Raw genomic sequence first — 18349 nt, 5'->3', positions numbered from 1 at the left:
GCAATACTAAAAAAATCACCTGCCACATCAGATTTAGGCCAGCCGCAATAAAAACAATTCAAAATATACTACATTTATGGAATTAAAATTACGATTAAAATACGGGATTAATTTTACGACACATATACGGGAAAATTCATTAATTGCATTTAAAAAGTTACATAGATAAAAAAAAATTACATGCATAATAAAGAAAAAAAACTATCGCCGTGCAATCCTCCGTGCCCACAACTCTTCAATTATATCCTTTTGGAGTTGAATATGAGCATCCACTTGGCGCATGTTGGCAAATTCCTTGAGTCGGCCGGCTTCATCGAGAGGTACCCCCTGTCGTACACTAGGGGTGGCCGTTCCGTGGCTTGGACCGGCTTCATCGTCACTGACCCAACTAGTCAGTTGTACGCCTTCGTCTTCGACGATCATGTTGTGTAGGATAATGCAGGCGTACATTATCTCGGAAACGCATCCGACATCCCACAAACGCGTTGGGCCCTTAATTGCCGCCCATCGAGACTGGAGCACACCAAATGCGCGCTCCACGTCCTTGCGCGCCGACTCCTGTCGTTGCGCAAAGTAGGCCTTCTTTTCATCACTTGTTTGTCGGATCGTCTTCACAAAGACCGGCCACCGAGGGTATATCCCATCCGCCAAGTAGTAGCCCATATCATGCCGGTTGCCGTTGGCCACAAAAGAGACGGCTGGACCGACGCCCTGGCACTTCTCGTTAAAGAGGGGAGACGAGTTCAGGACGTTGAGGTCGTTGTTCGACCCGGCTACCCCAAAATACGCATGCCAGATCCACAGCCGGTAATCAGCTACGGCCTCGAGGATTATCATGGGGTTCTTTGACTTGTAGCCGGTCGTGTAGGCCCCCTTCCAGGCAGTCGGACAGTTCTTCCACTCCCAATGCATACAGTCTATGCTGCCTAACATCCCGGGGAACCCATGCTTCTCCCCGTGCATCTGCATCAAATTCTGACAATCTTCGGGAGTAAGGCTTCGAAGGTACTGCTCACCGAAAATGCTGATCACGCCCCCACAGAACTCCTTCAGACATTTCAGGGCTGACGACTCACCGATGTGGAGGTACTCATCCCACATGTCTGCCGCGCCTCCGTAGGCCAACTGCCTGATTGCCGCCGTGCACTTTTGGATAGGGGTGTAGCCGGGTCTGCCAGCCGCATCGTGCCTGAAGCGGAAACACAGATATTGACGCTCCAATGCCCCAACGATGCGCATAAACAACTCCCTGCGCATTCTAAAACGCCGCCGGAACATGTTGGCGGGAAACCGCGGGTACTCTGCAAAGTAGTCCTCGTACAGCCGCTGATGTGCAGCTACGTGATCCCGATCAATCACTGCTCGGTGGTGGACAACTCGTGGAGGGCGAGGTATCGCCTGCTGTTCCACCATACGCATGTACCGCTCCATCCCGCGGTTCATGTAGGCCTCCATAGCCTCGTTCATCCTCCGTTCGTACTCCTCAGGATCCCCACCACTACCACTACCGCTACCACCCGCGTTACTCATCGCTCGATGATGCTCTTGTACAGAAAGTTAGAGAGAGAGAAAACTCGTTAAAACAAGTGGTGCAAATGAAAATGAAACGAAAATCGCGTTTATATATGATTTTTTTAAAATAAAAAAAAAAAATCAAAAATCGGCGCTGGCCGATCGGGCCGCCACAATGGCTGCTAGCCGATCGACCAGCGCTTCGGCCATCGACGAGCGATCGGCCAGCCCACGCCGATCCACTCGCCGATTTCGTGTTTGCCGATTGCAATGGTTCGGCTAGCCGATCGGCTAGCGCGACGAATCGGCTAGCCGGTCGCTAGCCGACCATTGCGGATGCTCTAATACCTCTCCAAAACCCTCAATTCATTTTCTGTCACAGCTACCGTCCTCAATAATGGCGTCTCGCTGCAGAACGATTTCAAGGCCAGCAATGAGCTTTCTCAAATCATCATTCTCGAAGCCCTCAACCACACCCATGTTCTCCGCCCAATCGGCCCGCCTCTCTCCATCCCCATTTTCTAGGTTTTCGTTTCGCCCTTTATCTCTACAATCGATACGCTCTTACCGTTGTTTGTTAATTTTAGGCTTCTCTGCGAAATTTATGACTGAGGTTTCACTTGATTTCACTTAAGTTAGGCTTCTCTTAAGAATGAATCATTGATAGATACACTTGATTGGTTAATGTTTCATTTAATTTTTTAAAGATTGATTTTTTAGGGCTTAAAATGTTTGTGATTTGTTCTTGAATTGGGATTTTTCAGGTCACTGCCACAAATGGCTATGCTCCAGTCTCTGCTACCTCTCCATTCAGCTTTGTCGTCGGCTCGACTAACCTCCTGTCTAGGCATAGACACCAAAGGCTGCAGATCTTTGTCTCAGGGTATGCTCTGCATTGCCAACCCTGGAGTTTGATAGATTTTGTAATGTTTCTGGAATACTTCTTTTTATGTACTTTCCATGTCATAAAAGAGAATTCTGTAGTTTTTTCCGTAGTCCACTATCCTTTTTTCATCCATTGAAAATCCTTTGCTGCTATTGTGCATTTTTTCTGGTTTTATTGTGCAATAGTATTAAGTTACTAGACAGTTATTAGTGTTTGTATTAGAGTTCGTGTTCGGTGATTGAGATGCTTGATCGATGTTTGGCCTAAGCAGTTTGTTGTCGTAAGAATAGTTCCTAGAAGAAGTAGTATTCTGTTACTCTAGCCGGTATCAGGAAAATTCATTTAAAAAAATGTGGAAGAGAAGATTCCAGACCAATTCTAAATTCACACGATCTTCTATGCATGCCAAATGAGGCTTAGTGCTGCATAGTCTTGTGTACTAGGAGTACTTTCTATTGCCTTTTTGTGATTATCTTCCCAATAAAATATTGACTTTTTCTTGATACTGCATAGACTATTTTCAAACAAGAGGCTGATTCGTAGCAACGGATCACTCTCAAATGATAAATTTATTTGATTTTTGTGTTATGGGATTGTTCCTTTGTGCATATAGCAAAAGTGACATCCAAATTTTGTTGATCAAGTTTTCATATACTTTGCCTTTTTTGTTTGTATTTTTCTCATTTTTTGCTACTATTGGAGAAGGAATGTGCTGCAACCTGCCTACCACCTGATTAGTTAGGCTTCCTGTGTCGTTTGCGGCGCTCAAGTATTGAGTAAGAGTTTTCATATGAGCCCTTGATATCCTGCTCTTAGTTCTTTCCACAAGCTTCCTATTATTTTTATTTAAATTCTTGTCCCTATTGATACATAATAAATGTAGGCATCACTGGTCACATTTTGATTGAAGCTTATTTGATTTATGGAGTAGTACTATTTTTATGTAATGGATTCTTTATTGCATAATATGGGAACCTACTGATCCACTTGAAGCTTAAGATCTAGCTATTCTTTGTTCTTTGACACGAAAACTTATGAACTTAGAATCCGACCTCGTTGCCATTCATAGCTTCTGTTAGAAAGTAGATCCTGTTTTAATAGCAACGCAGCTTCTATGATATCGTTCCATTTCTTTCCTTTTTCCTTTGCATATGGCTTTTGCATCTCCTGATATACAATGGGGTTGCAAGCTGCATTACTCCTAATGTACTGTACCTTCTTATTCCAGAACTAGGTCTCTCTGTGCCGCGATGAGAGATGAAATGCAATAAAGGTTGAAGAAACATACTTTAATTTGATGGATCATGTCTCCTTGTTAAATGTTAACATTATATACTTACAGTTAATCTTCGGCAAATTTTTGTAGAGGCAAAATATCTTCTATTGTACTCTGAATTTTTTTAGTTCATCGAGTCATTATATTTGTAGCTGTGTTTCAACATGGTTTTATTGCTAAAGCTGTAGTCATTAGTTTGCTTTGAGTTATCGATATCTTAGTATATCTCAAATTAAAGAAAACATGATCCTACTTAATAAAGAAGCAAGCATCATCGATGAAAAAACCGAGAAACTGTAATCCTATAATCGGTCATGGGTCAAAATTAAACTAACAATGTATGTATATAGTTGTAGTGTAGTAGAGAGTAATACCTCTGGCCATGTACGTACACGAAGCACGGTGCTTGCAATGCAACCTCTTAACAAATACTCCCTCCGTCCTACAAAAGATGTCACACTTGTGGGACGGTACGAGATTTTAGGAGGTTTTGTTTTGTGTGTTGAATGGAGAGAAAAAATATAATTTTTATATTCATGTGAGAGAACTTTTTCCAAAAAGGGAAATGTGACATCTTTTGTGGGACAAACTAAAAAGGAAAGTGTGACATCTTTTGTGGGGCGGAGGGAGTAACATACATGAAGACTCCTGCGGAAATACAAGCACAGGAACATAGCAGCAGCACAATAAGGGAGAAGAGGAATATCAAACCTTCAGACCTCTAAGTAGGAGGTTGCTATAATCCAGCATTAAAGCTATCAGCAACCTAGCAGAATAAGCAGCAGATCGCAGAAAGGAACTACTATAAATTAGTACAGTAATTTACGCCAAGGCATTTCATCCTGATGCTCATTGTTACAAGTGAAATAAACTGATAGCATATCTACTTCCACAACAAATATTCACGTGTTTAAGTTGTGTATGAGGCCTTTAAACTATACACAACGGGTAACATCAAAATTCAATCATTAGTTCAACATAAATTTAAAAAGCTGTTTTTCTGGTCAGTTATTCTACTTTATGAATCCAAATCAGCATGCTCGAGAAAAATGTCAAATGCTATGGTTATGTCGATGAAAATTAATAATTATGACAAGTGAACAAATACATTTAATAGAGACCGTATCCTTGTGTTGCAAAACCTGATTTTACATATACAAGCACTGCCAATACAGACACAATCACAGTCAGGTGCAGAGGTATTACACGGGCTCCTATATGTCAATGGCAATAGTAAGCATAAAATCAGGTCCTTATAGCAATATGAGTCAGTTTGACCACAGATCAAAGATGCCTCTCTCCAATCGCCAGATAAAAATGGAGTTCGCTAAGAGAGGACTGCATCTTCTAGTGACCTCCTACAGAATCTCCAACAAAATTATGAAGCCTCAAGATACAGTTCTCCCATAGCACACTGATGCTATGTAAAGATTTTTTGCCCATTTCTCCTGAAAGTGATAATCAGCAACTGTAAGACTCAAGAATAGAATACAGTAATGCAAGGTGATTTAAACAAAATTTACCTTGACATGTACGCTTGGGAAAGCAGAAGTCCGAAGTGTCTCCTGTGTTTCATCTGAAGGTTTTCGTCGTGGATTGCTAAGAACAAGGGCAGTTTGATCCCATGTTGCTGCAGTTGATGTGATGCGGTAGCCAGAATCCCACCTCCTATGAATACCCTCACTCGGATATAGAAAATCCAACTCGACAACCTGAAAAGAAACATAAATTGAAACAAATGGTGCAAATCCTCTAATCCTGTACAGTACTTTGGAACAGTATAAATCAACTACAGCCACTAGTGAAACCTATTATTACCTGATCAGAAAAACCTGCCCCACGAGACATAACAATTGCCCATTTAGTTCCAGCCGTAGCCATGGCAGTAACATAAAATCCCTCTCTCCATTTTTTATTGATCCACTTGAATGGAAATGACTCACTAACTTTATATGACTGCTGCAGATATGGGGTACCTGCACCTCAGAAAGCAAACTCATTTCAACATTGCCTGAAACATCAAACATGTAGTACTAAATAAGAATTCAAGTCCTTGAATTGGAACACTAACCCTTAGACATAACTATTAATGAGCTCCCATTATTAGCCCCTGCTATGGCACTTATGTAGTAATTCTTCTCCCATTGTTCCATGATCCACTCCTGCAGTGATAAAGCAAAAAGTAATTAGATAATAGATATGCTGCCTATGTATGCTTTACAAGAGATTAAGCCTTAGTAGGAATAAATCAACACATATGACGCTTAATTTTGCATGATGCCCCTACAAGACTCACTACGTGTGGCATGTAAGAGAATTTGATACCTTATGAAGGAAATGAGGGGAAACTTCATAAACTTGATCACGGAAACCAGTTCCTGCATCCATAATTAAGGCCCAGAGATTTGAAGAAGAGGCCACACTGCTGATATAAAGTCCATCCTCATTTCCTTTCTCAATATGCTGATCCAATCTTAAATCTGCAACATTGTAATGATATCTGCAAGAGAAACGGAGAGTTTACTAACCATTCCTTTGGAAAGTCCTTGAAAATTTTGAAAGAGTTAACCATGATACCTTTGCTTCATTGGTCTTCGAGCATTGTACACACTAATCCACTGTGTAGCAGGCATTCCCATGCGGACTTTCTTCTTTGGTTGCTCATCATCATCATCATCCATCATAAGCCTTCCTCTCTTCTGACCGACTTGATACACGAGCTTCACGAGGCAAAAATATGTTTAAATAATAAAGAAAATAATTCAATAAATGCAGTCAATTCACGAACACAAATTGATATCAAAATTTAAAATTACCTTTCGAGCACCTTCAGTGTTGATTGGCCTGATGTCCGGATTTGGACCGATAATCCCATCAAAAAGGGATATGTATTTTGCATAGTTAGGCTCTTCATCAAACTTCAAGTTAACAACGAAATCAACAAACTGTTTGAAAGGTGCAGGACAGAAACAACATAGGGCTTCGGGAGAAGTTCCCATCTTCTTTTTGCACACCAGAAAGCCTTTATTCTCGCCCTGCATAGAAGATAAAGTAAGTATCAAGAGTGAAGTGCTCAAAACAAAATTCACAACTCATATACACGATTGCCAACCTGATAGCCTTGCCAAGGCAGCCGACCTCGAAGAAGAAAAATGAGTGTATAAGCAAGAGATTCCAGATCATCCCTACGACTACCAGTCCTTCCCAGATGAGCATGCACACTAGCATACCGAACAGTTCCCCTGCATCAACCGGAGACTCGGTTTACAAGAGAATAAAAACAAAAAACAAATGAACTACAAATAGAAAGAACTTCACCTAAATACATCAGGCCGTTGATCATAATCAACATGAAGACCAGTTGAATTATCACGCCACCGAACAGCTGCATTTTAAATCCAAAAATGTTGGTAAGGGTCACGATTGTAGTACCATGATTAATTATAAATTAAACAGACAAAGTAGAGCATATATATTACCCAATCCAAGATCAACCAAAAAGAGTTTTTTCTCATCTGCAGTTCCAGGTGTACCAAGCAAAAAGTTTTCTGGCTTTACATCCCCATGCACATATCTACAGGTATTGAAGCAATCAAATGCGAACTAGGAGTAGTACATATTGAAAAAAAGGTTTTGATGAGGGTATGAAAAATAAAAGAAAAACAACCAAAGACTACAATCAAAATATATATGAAATGAAGGCAAGACAAAAAAGAAACCATCGCCCAAAACATAGAGCCCTTTTATCGAGTTCAACACGTCAGATCTACCTGAAGCGGAGACACTGTGTCTCGTATTCAATTTACTTCTCATACTAAGGTTCACGCTAGGGGCAGAGTTGAACTGCACCAAGCTGAATAATGTTTGAGCTACGCTCATTTATTAAGGAACTAAGCTTGAGTTTAAACTAAAAGATATATTTAGCTTGATGAAAAGATAATAAGCTGTTTATAGGTCGTGTATGAGTTTTTATGTTAGCGAGCGCCAAGCCTTGCTACTTGAGTCCCAACAAGTTCTTGAGAATTGAGGTCTAAATAGCTCATGAACAGTTTAGCTTATTTATAGCTTTAGCTCTTGTAAGTTATCAAGATTCAAGTTAGCATGCCGTGCTTCAGTTACAGTTGGCAAGATGCTCAAATGCCCACAACACAACATACATGCAAGTGTAATAGATTGAAGTGCATGTATGTGTAGTAGCACTGTTCGTCTTAACATGACAGATAAAATAAATATCTAAGCTTGTGCACTAAAGAATCCCACAATTGCAATTAACATCAAATATTTACCCTCTAGAATGCAACTTCTCTAAAATGGATATGGCTTCAATGGCAATACATGCGACCATTTCAATTGACATTCTGCAAAAATGTCATTTAAATGTTAGGTGAAAGATTGCAAATTAAACTAGAAAATACAAAGCAAAAATTACTCTGCTGATGGTTTTTGACTCACGTATTTGAATTGTTGCTCCAGACATCCCATAAACTAGGACCAAGCATGTCCATCACCTGCAAAGTACAAAGAAACCTTTAGGCCTCATGGAGGATAAAAGGCACCTATATGGAGATCAGGTAGAAGAACTTAATTTCAGGCATATACCATTATATAGTAATCACTTTGACGTCCTTTGTAATGCACGCGTGGTATTCCATGACTACCGCCAAGAGCACTACAGAAGAACACAGGCACAGTACACTGAGTTAATATTTTGAAATTTTTAACACATATTTTAGGAACTTATACAAAACTCACCCGTAAACTTGCCACTCATAAGGTGGTCCATAATTACAGCCTTTGCTGCTACGGTGCTCAAATTTCAAAGCGACCTAAAAAGAGATAAAACTGAGATTGGAATTCTTTGCATAAACTGAGGCCAAAGCTGCCAATAACAGGATAAAAGTATACACCTCTACAGCTCCTGGACCATTTCTTTCATTTGGGTTTGGGGGGTTGATTCGCCGGCCTACATAAACTTGTCCAAATCCACCTTTCCCTAGTTTCTTATCAATTCGATAAGCTGGAGAACCACCAACCTGGACCTGTCAAGCAGTAAAATTGAAAATGTAAGCCGAGTATGACTGGTATAAGCTCTATCACTTCACTGTCAGAGTCTTCACGTAAACAAAACTAAACAAGCAACACAACCTCAGACAAATTCATCTGGCCTATAAAGTGAACAAGACACAAGGACTGACTTCCATATATAGGAGAAAATTTTATATATCAATAAATTCACTTAGCAAAATGCAGTAAAGTCCATAGTAAGCCAAAGAAAATAAACTATTTTTCTTGGTGATGTCTGTAATTTACACTTATAAGCTTTCCTCAATCTACTAAAGTAATAATGTAAAGAATGAAAAAATGGATGGGGGCAAAAAAGAAAATCTCAATAAATGAAAACCCAAATTTCTCATATTTGAGAAGAATTCATCTATAACATTCCTTCAAATTCTTAACCATTGTCAAAGCAAAAAGAAACTACGGATGAGATACTATTTAAATTCCACCAAACACATAGAGCACATTCGAAAGGCAAAAATAAGGAATAGCTTAGAGAGCTTTAAAAACAATGCAGTATCGGCAATTGTGACATCCCCAGCTCCATAATCGACCCCCATTTAAGATGATAACAAGATAATAAAACAATTGCTCAAATAGTCTTATCATGTAAGAAGATAAACTAAAAAATAAATTTTTAGTCCATAAATCCACTGCAATCCCATCATAAACTCCGGATAAAAAACACAATCTCATAAGAAAACGATTATAAGCATGAAAAATAGCATGATGTCTCCTCACCAACTCGATATAAATTCATATCTAAGCAAAAAAAATAAAAATCAACGAACCCTTTCAGGAATAGGAGTAGTGCTTTCCTCATCATCAGCAGCCAATCCCTTACTTCCGTTGCCGCCACTATCACACTCGTCCATCTTCTTCTCTTCCACGTCCTCTAAATTGATATTATTATCCTCGCCAACCTTCAACGACGCCGTTTCCCTCACAACAGCATCAACATTTGCCTCTCCACCGGCACCACCCCCGGAATCCGCCACCAAAACCTCCTTCTCCTTATCAGCACCACCACCGGCGACGTCGTCGACTCTATTCCCTGCAGTTCGCTTCCCAGAAGCACGGCCAGTTGCCTTGTCAGTTCGAGCTTTCCCCTTGTTCCGATCGGGACCGGGAGCAGCGACAGCGGGCCGGCGTCCTCTGCGCGGTCCACTACGCAGTTGAGGCATGCCTGAGGCCGTCCATCAACTCCGTCGTGAAATCGGCGACTTTGGTGTCATCAACTCCGAGATCGAAGCAGCGAGTTACAGAGGAAATCGGAGAGATAAGATAACGGAGGATCGCCTACAGAAAGATCGGCGATCGAGGTGTGGTCGACTGAGGGTTTTTGGAATAGCGATAGGGAATTTAGGGTTATGAGTTTGAGAAATTGGGGGGAAATGATACTGCAATCTCTTTTGTGTTCGCCAAGATATTTTTTTCTTATGAAATCACAACTTCCAACTTCATAATTTTTTTAGTGGCGACTTTATAGTACTAGTATAGTTGTACAATGTTAAAGGTTAAAGCCTTAGAGCATTCCCAATGGAGGTGGCGAATTCTCGGCGATAAATCGCCGGTTATCGCCGAATTATCGCCGGCCATTGTGGCGAAGTCGGCGATAATTCGGCGATAATGTTGCCGTTGCTTCGCCGAGTGGCGTTCTAACGCCGGATTATCGCCGAGCGATCGCCGGCCACTGTGGCGACGCTCGGCGATAATCGGCGATAATTAAAATTTTTTTTTTTTTTTTTTGAACCCAACGGCTATTTTACATTCCACCCCTATAAATATTTCCTCCACTTCCTCCATTCATCACCCACAATCTTCATTCTCTCCATTTTCAATCTCTTCTCCCAATCTTCAATTTTCATCAAAATTATGAGCTTTTGGAAGAAAAGTTCCCGATCGGGTAAGGATAAGGGTAAGGGGAAAGAGTCGAGTTCACAAATTCCCAACACGGATGAAGCAAACGAGCAGTGGATGCAGTCGTTGTTGGCGATGGGTTCTCCTCCCGGCCAACTTCCATACGGGGGTCCGTCTCCTTTGCAGACTCCTCCGGCGCGGAGACTTTCTCCGTACTTCAACTCTGCCGGCAGAATGCCCTTTCCAGCCGACGATGTGTATCGGCCCCAGTTCGACACCCCCGGATCAACCCCAGGCGACCAAGAATCTCAGGCCGCGACACTGAGCGCGGAGGACTTCGAGGTGGAAGAAACGCCCACCGAGCCGCCTTCTAGGAGCGGGAGGGGGAAGGCGCCGGCGTCGTCGGCTGCGACTGATACGGGTTCCGATGAGAGGCCGAAGCGGGTAAGGACTACTTACACTCTGCAAGAGTCCGAGCTGATAGCCGACTGCTGGGCGGACACGTCACAGGACGCGGAGCGCAGCAACTACCAGACTGAGATCATATTCTGGGAGCGGATTGCCGCGAAGTACAGGAGCCACAAGACTGCCTCAATGAAGGACCATGGCAGCGAGGCGATCCGTCGGCATTGGGAGCGCCTCATGAGGGACTGCGGGCACTTCAACGGTATTTATTCTAACTTGATGACTCACATGACGAGTGGCCAGAACGAGCACATGGTCCGAGATGAGGCCATCCGGATGTATAGTAGCCAGTACTTGTCGACGAAGGGCTTCAAGTATTGGAACATCTACGATAAGCTGAAGGATCTCCCCAAATTCCGGACGGGAATGCACGACGCGCTGCACGGGAAATCGGTGCGCTCGCGACTTAGCGTTTCGGAGAGCGAGGGGAGCGCGGCCCACATCGACTTGAGTGGGGATGGTCCGCACGAGCGCCCGGAGGGAGTGAAGAAGGCGAAGGGGAGGCGGAAGGGGAAGGGCGCAACGTCGGAAGTCGCGTCGGAATCCGTCATCGACTTAGAAAAAGCCACTTATTCGAGCAATGTCGCCAATCTGACCCAGATGTACACGCTGTACTTCACCGGCGGCGGGACCCCTGAAGAAAAGGCGGCCCTCTGGAAATGCATCCAACACCTGCAGAGTACGCTGGGGCTCGATCCCGACGCCCCTCCGGCCCCTCCGTCTTAGATTTTTTTTTTTTAAATCTTTGTTTATTTGCGTTTTTTATTTGTAGTTTTTTTTTTCTCGTTGTATTATATTTTCCAATGATTAATACAACGATGAATTGTTCATTATTAGTCTATTTATTAAATACATTTGTAGGGAAAATTAAATAATATAAAAAATAATGATGTAAAAATGAAATGTTGAGTTAGGGAGAAATAAGGGAGAAATAAGGGAGAAACCAATGTAGCACTTGGCTAAAAACTGGGGATAAATTTTGGTGCTGATGTGGCGCTGATGTGGCAGGAGTTAGGGAGAAATAAGGGAGTTTTTAGGGAACTCCATTGGGAGTGCTCTTAGGTCAATTTTTTGCCACGAACTTTCCTTATCTTGTCATTCCTTTAATTAAACTTAAAACCAAATACTAACATAAATTTGACAAAGTTCATCATAGGTTCTTATCAATTATTGAAAATATTATGATACTTTGGTCAAAGATACGATTCTAAAATCTTCATAACATTGAGTTGAAATTGTGGTTTTATTTGTTACTCCCTCCGTACCGCTTAAGATGACACGTTTTCCTTTTTAGTTTGTCCTAACTAAGATGACACATTTCCTTTTTTGGAAACTTTCTCTCTCCAATTAATACACTCAACCACTTTTTTCCTCTCCTATTAAAATATTATCTTTCTTTCTCTCTCTATTTTAATACTTATAACTACATTTTCTCTCTCCAATTAAGCACTTCAACCAACAACTCCTAAAACCCCGTGCCGGCTAAGATATGTATCATCTTAGCCGGGACGGAGAGTACTATTTTGAGCACAAAGACGAGTAAGATGTCCAACTGATAGGAGGCATCACATAATTCCCAAGTATCGGGTGCCCACTACCCGTTCAAATCGGGATCGGAGTCAGCTTTGCTTTCATTTGAAGTTACATTCCTCCCTAATCTTAGCATAATTGAAATTCATCTTCTACCATTTATCCCTCTATCTATAAATTGTGACTCGGTTTATAGGAGGTTTAAGTGCAAATAAAATGTAACATAAGTTGGAACAAATTTTTTATTGAGTAGTATCCTTTGGATGGCATAGTTATTCGATATTTTTACCTAATAACGAAATACATAAATTTGAATCTAATCAAAAATTTATATTGCCAATATACATGGGAAAGTATTGTTCAAGATGTTTCCCCATAAACATATAATCATTCCAGTAGATAAAGAGTAATACTACCATCTTCATTTGAACATCCACTAGCATTAAGCTTCAAAAGAGACGAGTTCTTTAGCTGTTCAAAAGATTACCATTTATCAAAACTCAAAAAAGGAAACGTAAACCTACAAGGCGAAGGCGTTCAGCTCCTCAGTAGGACGTGGATCAAGACTGTATATTGCTCGAGCTAACTATTCCCCGACAGCACTGGCACATTAGGCCGACAACACAGCCTCCTCAAGCGCACACTCTCCTATCACAACACAAAGAATAAACCCAACAATACAGCTTAGATTCGACACCATTGTTGTTATTTTGCAAGGAAGAGGTGAGATGTGGTTTTTACCTGTGTACTGTCATGGTCGTATCTGATCAAGAAAAGACATCTGCAACCTCTTATGTCGTGCAGCCTCCTTTGAATGTCAACGACATGAGCATCGTAGTATCTTGCTTGATCTTGCCTCTCCTGTTTAAGAAGGTGCATCAGAAATGCTATCTAATATCTTCAGAGAAAGTATGTAGCAGTTGGCACCTAGAAATTGGGCATGCTACACGATAAGAGCTTCGATTGCTTATAGTGCCTTTGATTGAGCTGCGTAGATAGCTAGCTTTGGCATTGATCAAAGCCATCATTTACAGTGCCTAGAAAGCAGCATACATTCTCTTCTTTTTTTATCCGAGAATATTCAGTTTAGATCCCATAGCTATATCAACCAAGAAGTCTACACTTCTTGTTTAGTACCAAGATAGTGTTAACTAGCTAGCTTCATTTTCGTGTAAATGTCACTTTTTAGTCCAATATTTGTTTCAAGATATGTACTTTCGATATGACAAATAAGTAGTAACTAATAAATTGACTTTATTCTCAAATATAGAGACAGGTCGGCATTCTTCAACAAAAAGTCATATTTGGAAACTGGAAATCCATGTAGAAATTGTTCCGGTTGCCAACACGACCTTTTAGTACCGAAAAATGTAGACATATCCTACATTTGAAAATTAAGTCATTTATTGGGTACTAATCTACCATCATCGGAAGTGCGTGATGAAAAGGCACATAATTCAGGATATAAAGTGATATTCACCCTTTCCACTATGTCTTTTATCATGGTTCATTGGTTCTGGTTACAACGCTTGGTTTATGTCACTGCTTCCAAAAGAAAATACTCCGTAAAGATACCAATAACGGCACAATAGTACCTGAAAGCACACTACTTGATCCCCAACCTTCACTTTGTGGCATTCTGAAAGGTCCAAAGCAACTGAACGTTGCCTTACATCATTTTTCACATTCACCCATTCGTCATGCTCTGGTCCAAACCCAATATATCGTACCTGGACTTCCTGCAGTGAGCTCAATGCTTAACAAAACAAACTCTCTCTCCTTCTAGAGCTAAAAAGATCAATATTTTTTTAACTGTAGTACGGATAATGAAAGCTATGGAAAGAATACATCAACTCACAATTTCCCCAGAATCAAGAAATCTGTGGGAGAGAAACGTATCAACATCATACCTGTAAAACAGCAGAAATGGTATGCTAAAACTGAAGTAAACATAAAGATTGAAATATTTAAAAAGAAACAGAATTCTTTATGTCTAAGAGTTAACTCCACAAAGCCAAGATCAAATAAATAATCGGTTTTTATGTTATATCATACCAGTTTTCTATTATATCATGATTAGTTTTGGTAACTGGTTCCCATTCCAACAACGTGGAAGAAAATACCATTTTCCTACTTTAAGAGAAAAATATCCATGCAAAAACTTTGTGGTCACCATGAAACTCCAGGTTCAAGCCCTAGAGTAAGATATGACAATGACTGTAGAAAAATGAAAAAGCAAAAGGCACATTCACAATTACATAAAAATGTTCTAAGCATCGCATATACGCAGAGAGCAATGTACGTTTCGTACCCTGCACCTTTTTAAATAATTCAGATCACAATATTTTATTCTTCAGTTACTTTTTTAGAACACATAAGATATTCCATGAAATCAACCGAAGACAGAATTTCCAAAGATGCAATTGTGATATGTACTGTGGGCTGATGCAAAGTTGAAAAATCTAAAGCAACACAATTCAAGAGGTTCGTAACATGTGAAACAAATGGCCTCACCATGCCCCATCTGTTGACGACCTCACTTCAAACTCCAAATTGGATAAATCTTGGCCCTTCAGATCTGCCATCACACACAGATCACCTACTCTAATGAGAAAATCGAAGATATACCCAAAACAAGATATGAGTAACTCAAGATGCAATTCATCAACCAACTTGACATGTTTGAATGCTTGCAGATTCATAGGGAAAAAAAACTTGAGATATTTTTGAGTTTGCAGTTGCTCTAATCTGATTAAGAGCACCTGGGATGGCATGTGATTCCTTGGCTCCATTCAATGAAGTCTCTTCATAAAGGTGGTTTTCTCGCCTCGTCTGAAACCAATTCTGGATCTGAAGTAGTAAAGCATTAAGGAGAGTCACACGATTCAGCCAAGATCGAGCATCCAAGTAAACAACAGTAGCAGTTCTGAGAAAAAGCAAGAGATTAAACCTCAGTCCACTTCAGAATAGGTTTCCCTGCTCGATTACTTGAACGACTGCAACCAAAACCACAAAGTTAGTACACTGATGAAGTGAACCTTAAAGCAAACAATCAGTAGTGACTCCACACTTCAAAACTCACTTGAAAAGCTTTGCCAATTTCTTACAGTAATCCATATCCAGGGACTGTTTGCTTGAGTCGTGAAGTAAATGCTCCATTTTCTGAACCTGCTCCATTGACGGCATAAGATAAGTTTCTCATATAACTGTCCAAGTTTTCTGCATATACAGTTGACATAACATTTCTTCAAACAAGATTTATACTCGACAACAACAACTACCAAAGCAGGTACACAAGGCAATTCGAGGATTAAATATCCGTGAATGAACCAAATTCAATAACAAATTTCTCACAGACTCAGCTCTTCGAATAGTGCATACAAAAATGGAACACACAATGCAATAGTCAAGGCTCCTTCGCCATGATCAGTGTGTGTGTGTCTCTTTCTATGTGTTTTAGTAGCATAAAACCATCAACATGATTTTTTATTCGTTTCTAGTAATTGGAACATGAATTCATCATCAATTTTCTCTAAATTCCACATAGTAATCAAAAAACACCAAAGAGCTCAACAATCAAACACTCTCGTTTTCAAGTAAACCTCAAAAAGCACTAACTCGCGCGCGCGCGCGCACACGAATCAAACCAAAACAGGCACGCCAATAAAATCCACCAGAAATTGTAAAAAAAAACAGCTCGCAGTTCATCAAAACACAGTAACAACATGCTTGGACAGATTTTTTGTTATCGGATTTCCTCAACGAAAATGTGAGCATAAACATTAAAAAAAAAATGTATGAAAAGAGACCTCTGCTTTGGTGAAGCCGGAAAAAGTTTGCCTCTGCCTAGGCCGAAGTTTCATTCTACGATCGACTGGACTCCAACAAATTGGAGAGAGAGATTGATCACGGTGGGAGCAGCACTGCACTGATTGTTTTTGGCCCTTGGGCTTTGGTTGAAAGAGTTGGAGAAGTGAAGAGGTTAATTTTGGTGCATCAAATCTTCTTTTTTCTTTTATTTCTTCCAACTCCCTCCGTCCCCGAGTCAGAGTTTTTTCATTTCCGTCCATCTCCAATTTAAAGTCACACTTCATTTTTACCATAAATAGTAAGTAGATCCCACATTCCACTAACTCAATTCACTCACATTTTATTATTAAATCAATGTAAAAAAATGAGTCTCACATTCCACTAACTTTTTCAACTAACTTTTCTTTATATTTCTTAAAATTCGTGTCTGATCAAAGTGTGATTTCTAGTCGGGAACAGAGGGAGTATTTTTTGTCCCTTTTCACCATAAAATAAAATAAATGTTAGTCTCTGACAGAGGAATTCCCTATTCTGATCAACCGATTATAGGGACTTTTTGTGGATTTCTGACAAAATATTTTTGGTTTAAATAATTAATTTGATTGAAAATATTTTTGGTAAATATGAATAATGAATAGCGATTTTGGTAGACAATGTGAATGCTAACTACTCCTTCCGTCTAGGAAGAGGAGTATAATTTCAGCACATGTTTTAAGAAAAATAGATAGAAAAAAATTAGTGGAATATCAATATCACTTGTATATATTAGTCTAAATTATATATTAGTGGAATGAATTAGTGGGATGTGAGGTCCCTTTATCATTTAAAAGTAATTATGAACTGATATTCTTATTCGAGAACGAGCTAAAATGAAAAAATGTGACTTCTATTCGCGAACAAATGGAGTAATAAAATATTGGTGAATTTAACTACTACTAAACTCATTTACGAAAAATGGTCTTTTTTTATTATTTTGAGTCATTTATCTAAGATTCAGAATTAGTGTATACCTATTTATTGTACAATTTCTCATTTTAATAAGATGAGTTTTAATTCGCTAGCAATTCATCAATCACTTTTTCTTTCGCTATCTTCTTATTTTATCAATTTTATATTAAAATATCGTCTTACTTTATCAATTTTATATTAAAAAATTCATGTAATTCGTAATCAAAACTATTATTTTTGGACGGGAGGTAAATGACTCCACTAACTCACGCAAAACTAGGTCTCAAATTTTGAAAGCTAGACCAAAATATAGGTTTTTTTTTGCCTATCTCACAAATCAATGCAATTTTTTGCATGTATTTGATTTGATTCTAAAAAAAAGTTAAAAGTGTAGTAGGATATTAAAATAATACACCTAGTACCTGTTCGATTCATGTACATTAAATATGTATATTAAATTAGTAATGGGTTTGATTCATGATGGATAATAAAATAATAATTAGTTACTCCGTCCGTCCGCGAATAGGAGTCCCGGTTGAGTTGGGTGCGGGTTTTAAGAAAAGTTTGAGTGTAATAATTAAAGTATGTGATAGTGGAATGTGGGATCCATTTATATTATTATTTGCTTTATTATTTGGAATAATGAAATCTAACATTAAGAGAGAGTGTGAGAAATTGCAATCAAAGTGGATTAAAATTAATTGCAGCTTCTAAATTAAGGGAATAGTGTGGTCATTTTTTATACTCCCAAGATAAATGGTCTAACCGGGACTCCTAATGGCGGACGGATGAAAATGGCCAACCGGGACTCCTATTCTCGGACGGAGGGAGTATAATTAACCCTCAATGACTGGAATAATCTCATGACGCAATCCTAGATAGTTCTTGCTAAGTGAGATGTTTTTCCCAACACAAAAATTTTAAAAATAGGGTTTACTTAGTTAAATGAAGAAAAAATAAAGTATAAAAAATAATAATATAGAGAATAATAAAATGATGGAAAT

General features: G+C 39.7%; 3 protein-coding genes across 6 annotated transcripts; 1 reads left to right on the top strand and 2 right to left on the bottom strand.

Annotated features, from left to right (window-relative positions):
- The first annotated feature begins 1833 nt into the window (after window positions 1-1833).
- LOC148929335 (protein NONRESPONDING TO OXYLIPINS 2, mitochondrial-like) lies at window positions 1834-3825 on the top strand. 3 transcript variants are annotated; one of them, XM_089070230.1, is made up of 4 exons: window positions 1834-2037; window positions 2277-2395; window positions 3104-3174; window positions 3627-3825. In XM_089070230.1, the coding sequence occupies exons 1-3, from the start codon at window positions 1910-1912 to the stop codon at window positions 3130-3132; spliced, it is 276 nt and encodes a 91-aa protein (XP_088926356.1). In that variant the 5' UTR covers window positions 1834-1909; the 3' UTR covers window positions 3133-3174; window positions 3627-3825. The 3 variants fall into 3 exon arrangements, with proteins under 3 accessions (XP_088926356.1, XP_088926357.1, XP_088926355.1); XM_089070231.1 differs by lacking the exon at window positions 3104-3174; XM_089070229.1 differs by lacking the exon at window positions 3104-3174 and having other exon boundaries at window positions 2277-2435.
- A 914-nt stretch (window positions 3826-4739) lies between these two features.
- Window positions 4740-10184, bottom strand: LOC125194393 (casein kinase 1-like protein HD16). The gene is made up of 16 exons (XM_048092581.2): window positions 9524-10184; window positions 8582-8713; window positions 8427-8500; window positions 8274-8343; window positions 8127-8182; window positions 7961-8032; window positions 7154-7248; window positions 6993-7059; window positions 6787-6916; window positions 6491-6709; window positions 6252-6394; window positions 6000-6174; window positions 5746-5836; window positions 5493-5650; window positions 5198-5386; window positions 4740-5122 (listed from the first exon to the last, which is right to left on the bottom strand). The coding sequence occupies exons 1-16, from the start codon at window positions 9914-9916 to the stop codon at window positions 5063-5065; spliced, it is 2124 nt and encodes a 707-aa protein (XP_047948538.2). The 5' UTR covers window positions 9917-10184; the 3' UTR covers window positions 4740-5062.
- Window positions 10185-12894: 2710 nt separating this feature from the next.
- Window positions 12895-16567, bottom strand: LOC125196346 (protein SAWADEE HOMEODOMAIN HOMOLOG 1-like). 2 transcript variants are annotated; one of them, XM_048094835.2, is made up of 9 exons: window positions 16397-16567; window positions 15670-15755; window positions 15538-15583; window positions 15350-15437; window positions 15102-15165; window positions 14446-14497; window positions 14183-14326; window positions 13329-13448; window positions 12895-13235 (listed from the first exon to the last, which is right to left on the bottom strand). In XM_048094835.2, the coding sequence occupies exons 1-9, from the start codon at window positions 16448-16450 to the stop codon at window positions 13170-13172; spliced, it is 720 nt and encodes a 239-aa protein (XP_047950792.1). In that variant the 5' UTR covers window positions 16451-16567; the 3' UTR covers window positions 12895-13169. The 2 variants fall into 2 exon arrangements, with proteins under 2 accessions (XP_047950792.1, XP_047950793.1); XM_048094836.2 differs by having other exon boundaries at window positions 14183-14317.
- Between the last annotated feature and the right edge of the window lie 1782 nt (window positions 16568-18349).

This window comes from Salvia hispanica, chromosome 4 (assembly GCF_029641045.1).
Source record: "Salvia hispanica isolate PSC_SH4W2 chromosome 4, Shi_PSC_v1, whole genome shotgun sequence".
In the NCBI taxonomy this organism is placed as follows: Eukaryota; Viridiplantae; Streptophyta; class Magnoliopsida; order Lamiales; family Lamiaceae; genus Salvia; species Salvia hispanica.
This window is presented reverse-complemented; position numbering and strand designations above follow the sequence as displayed.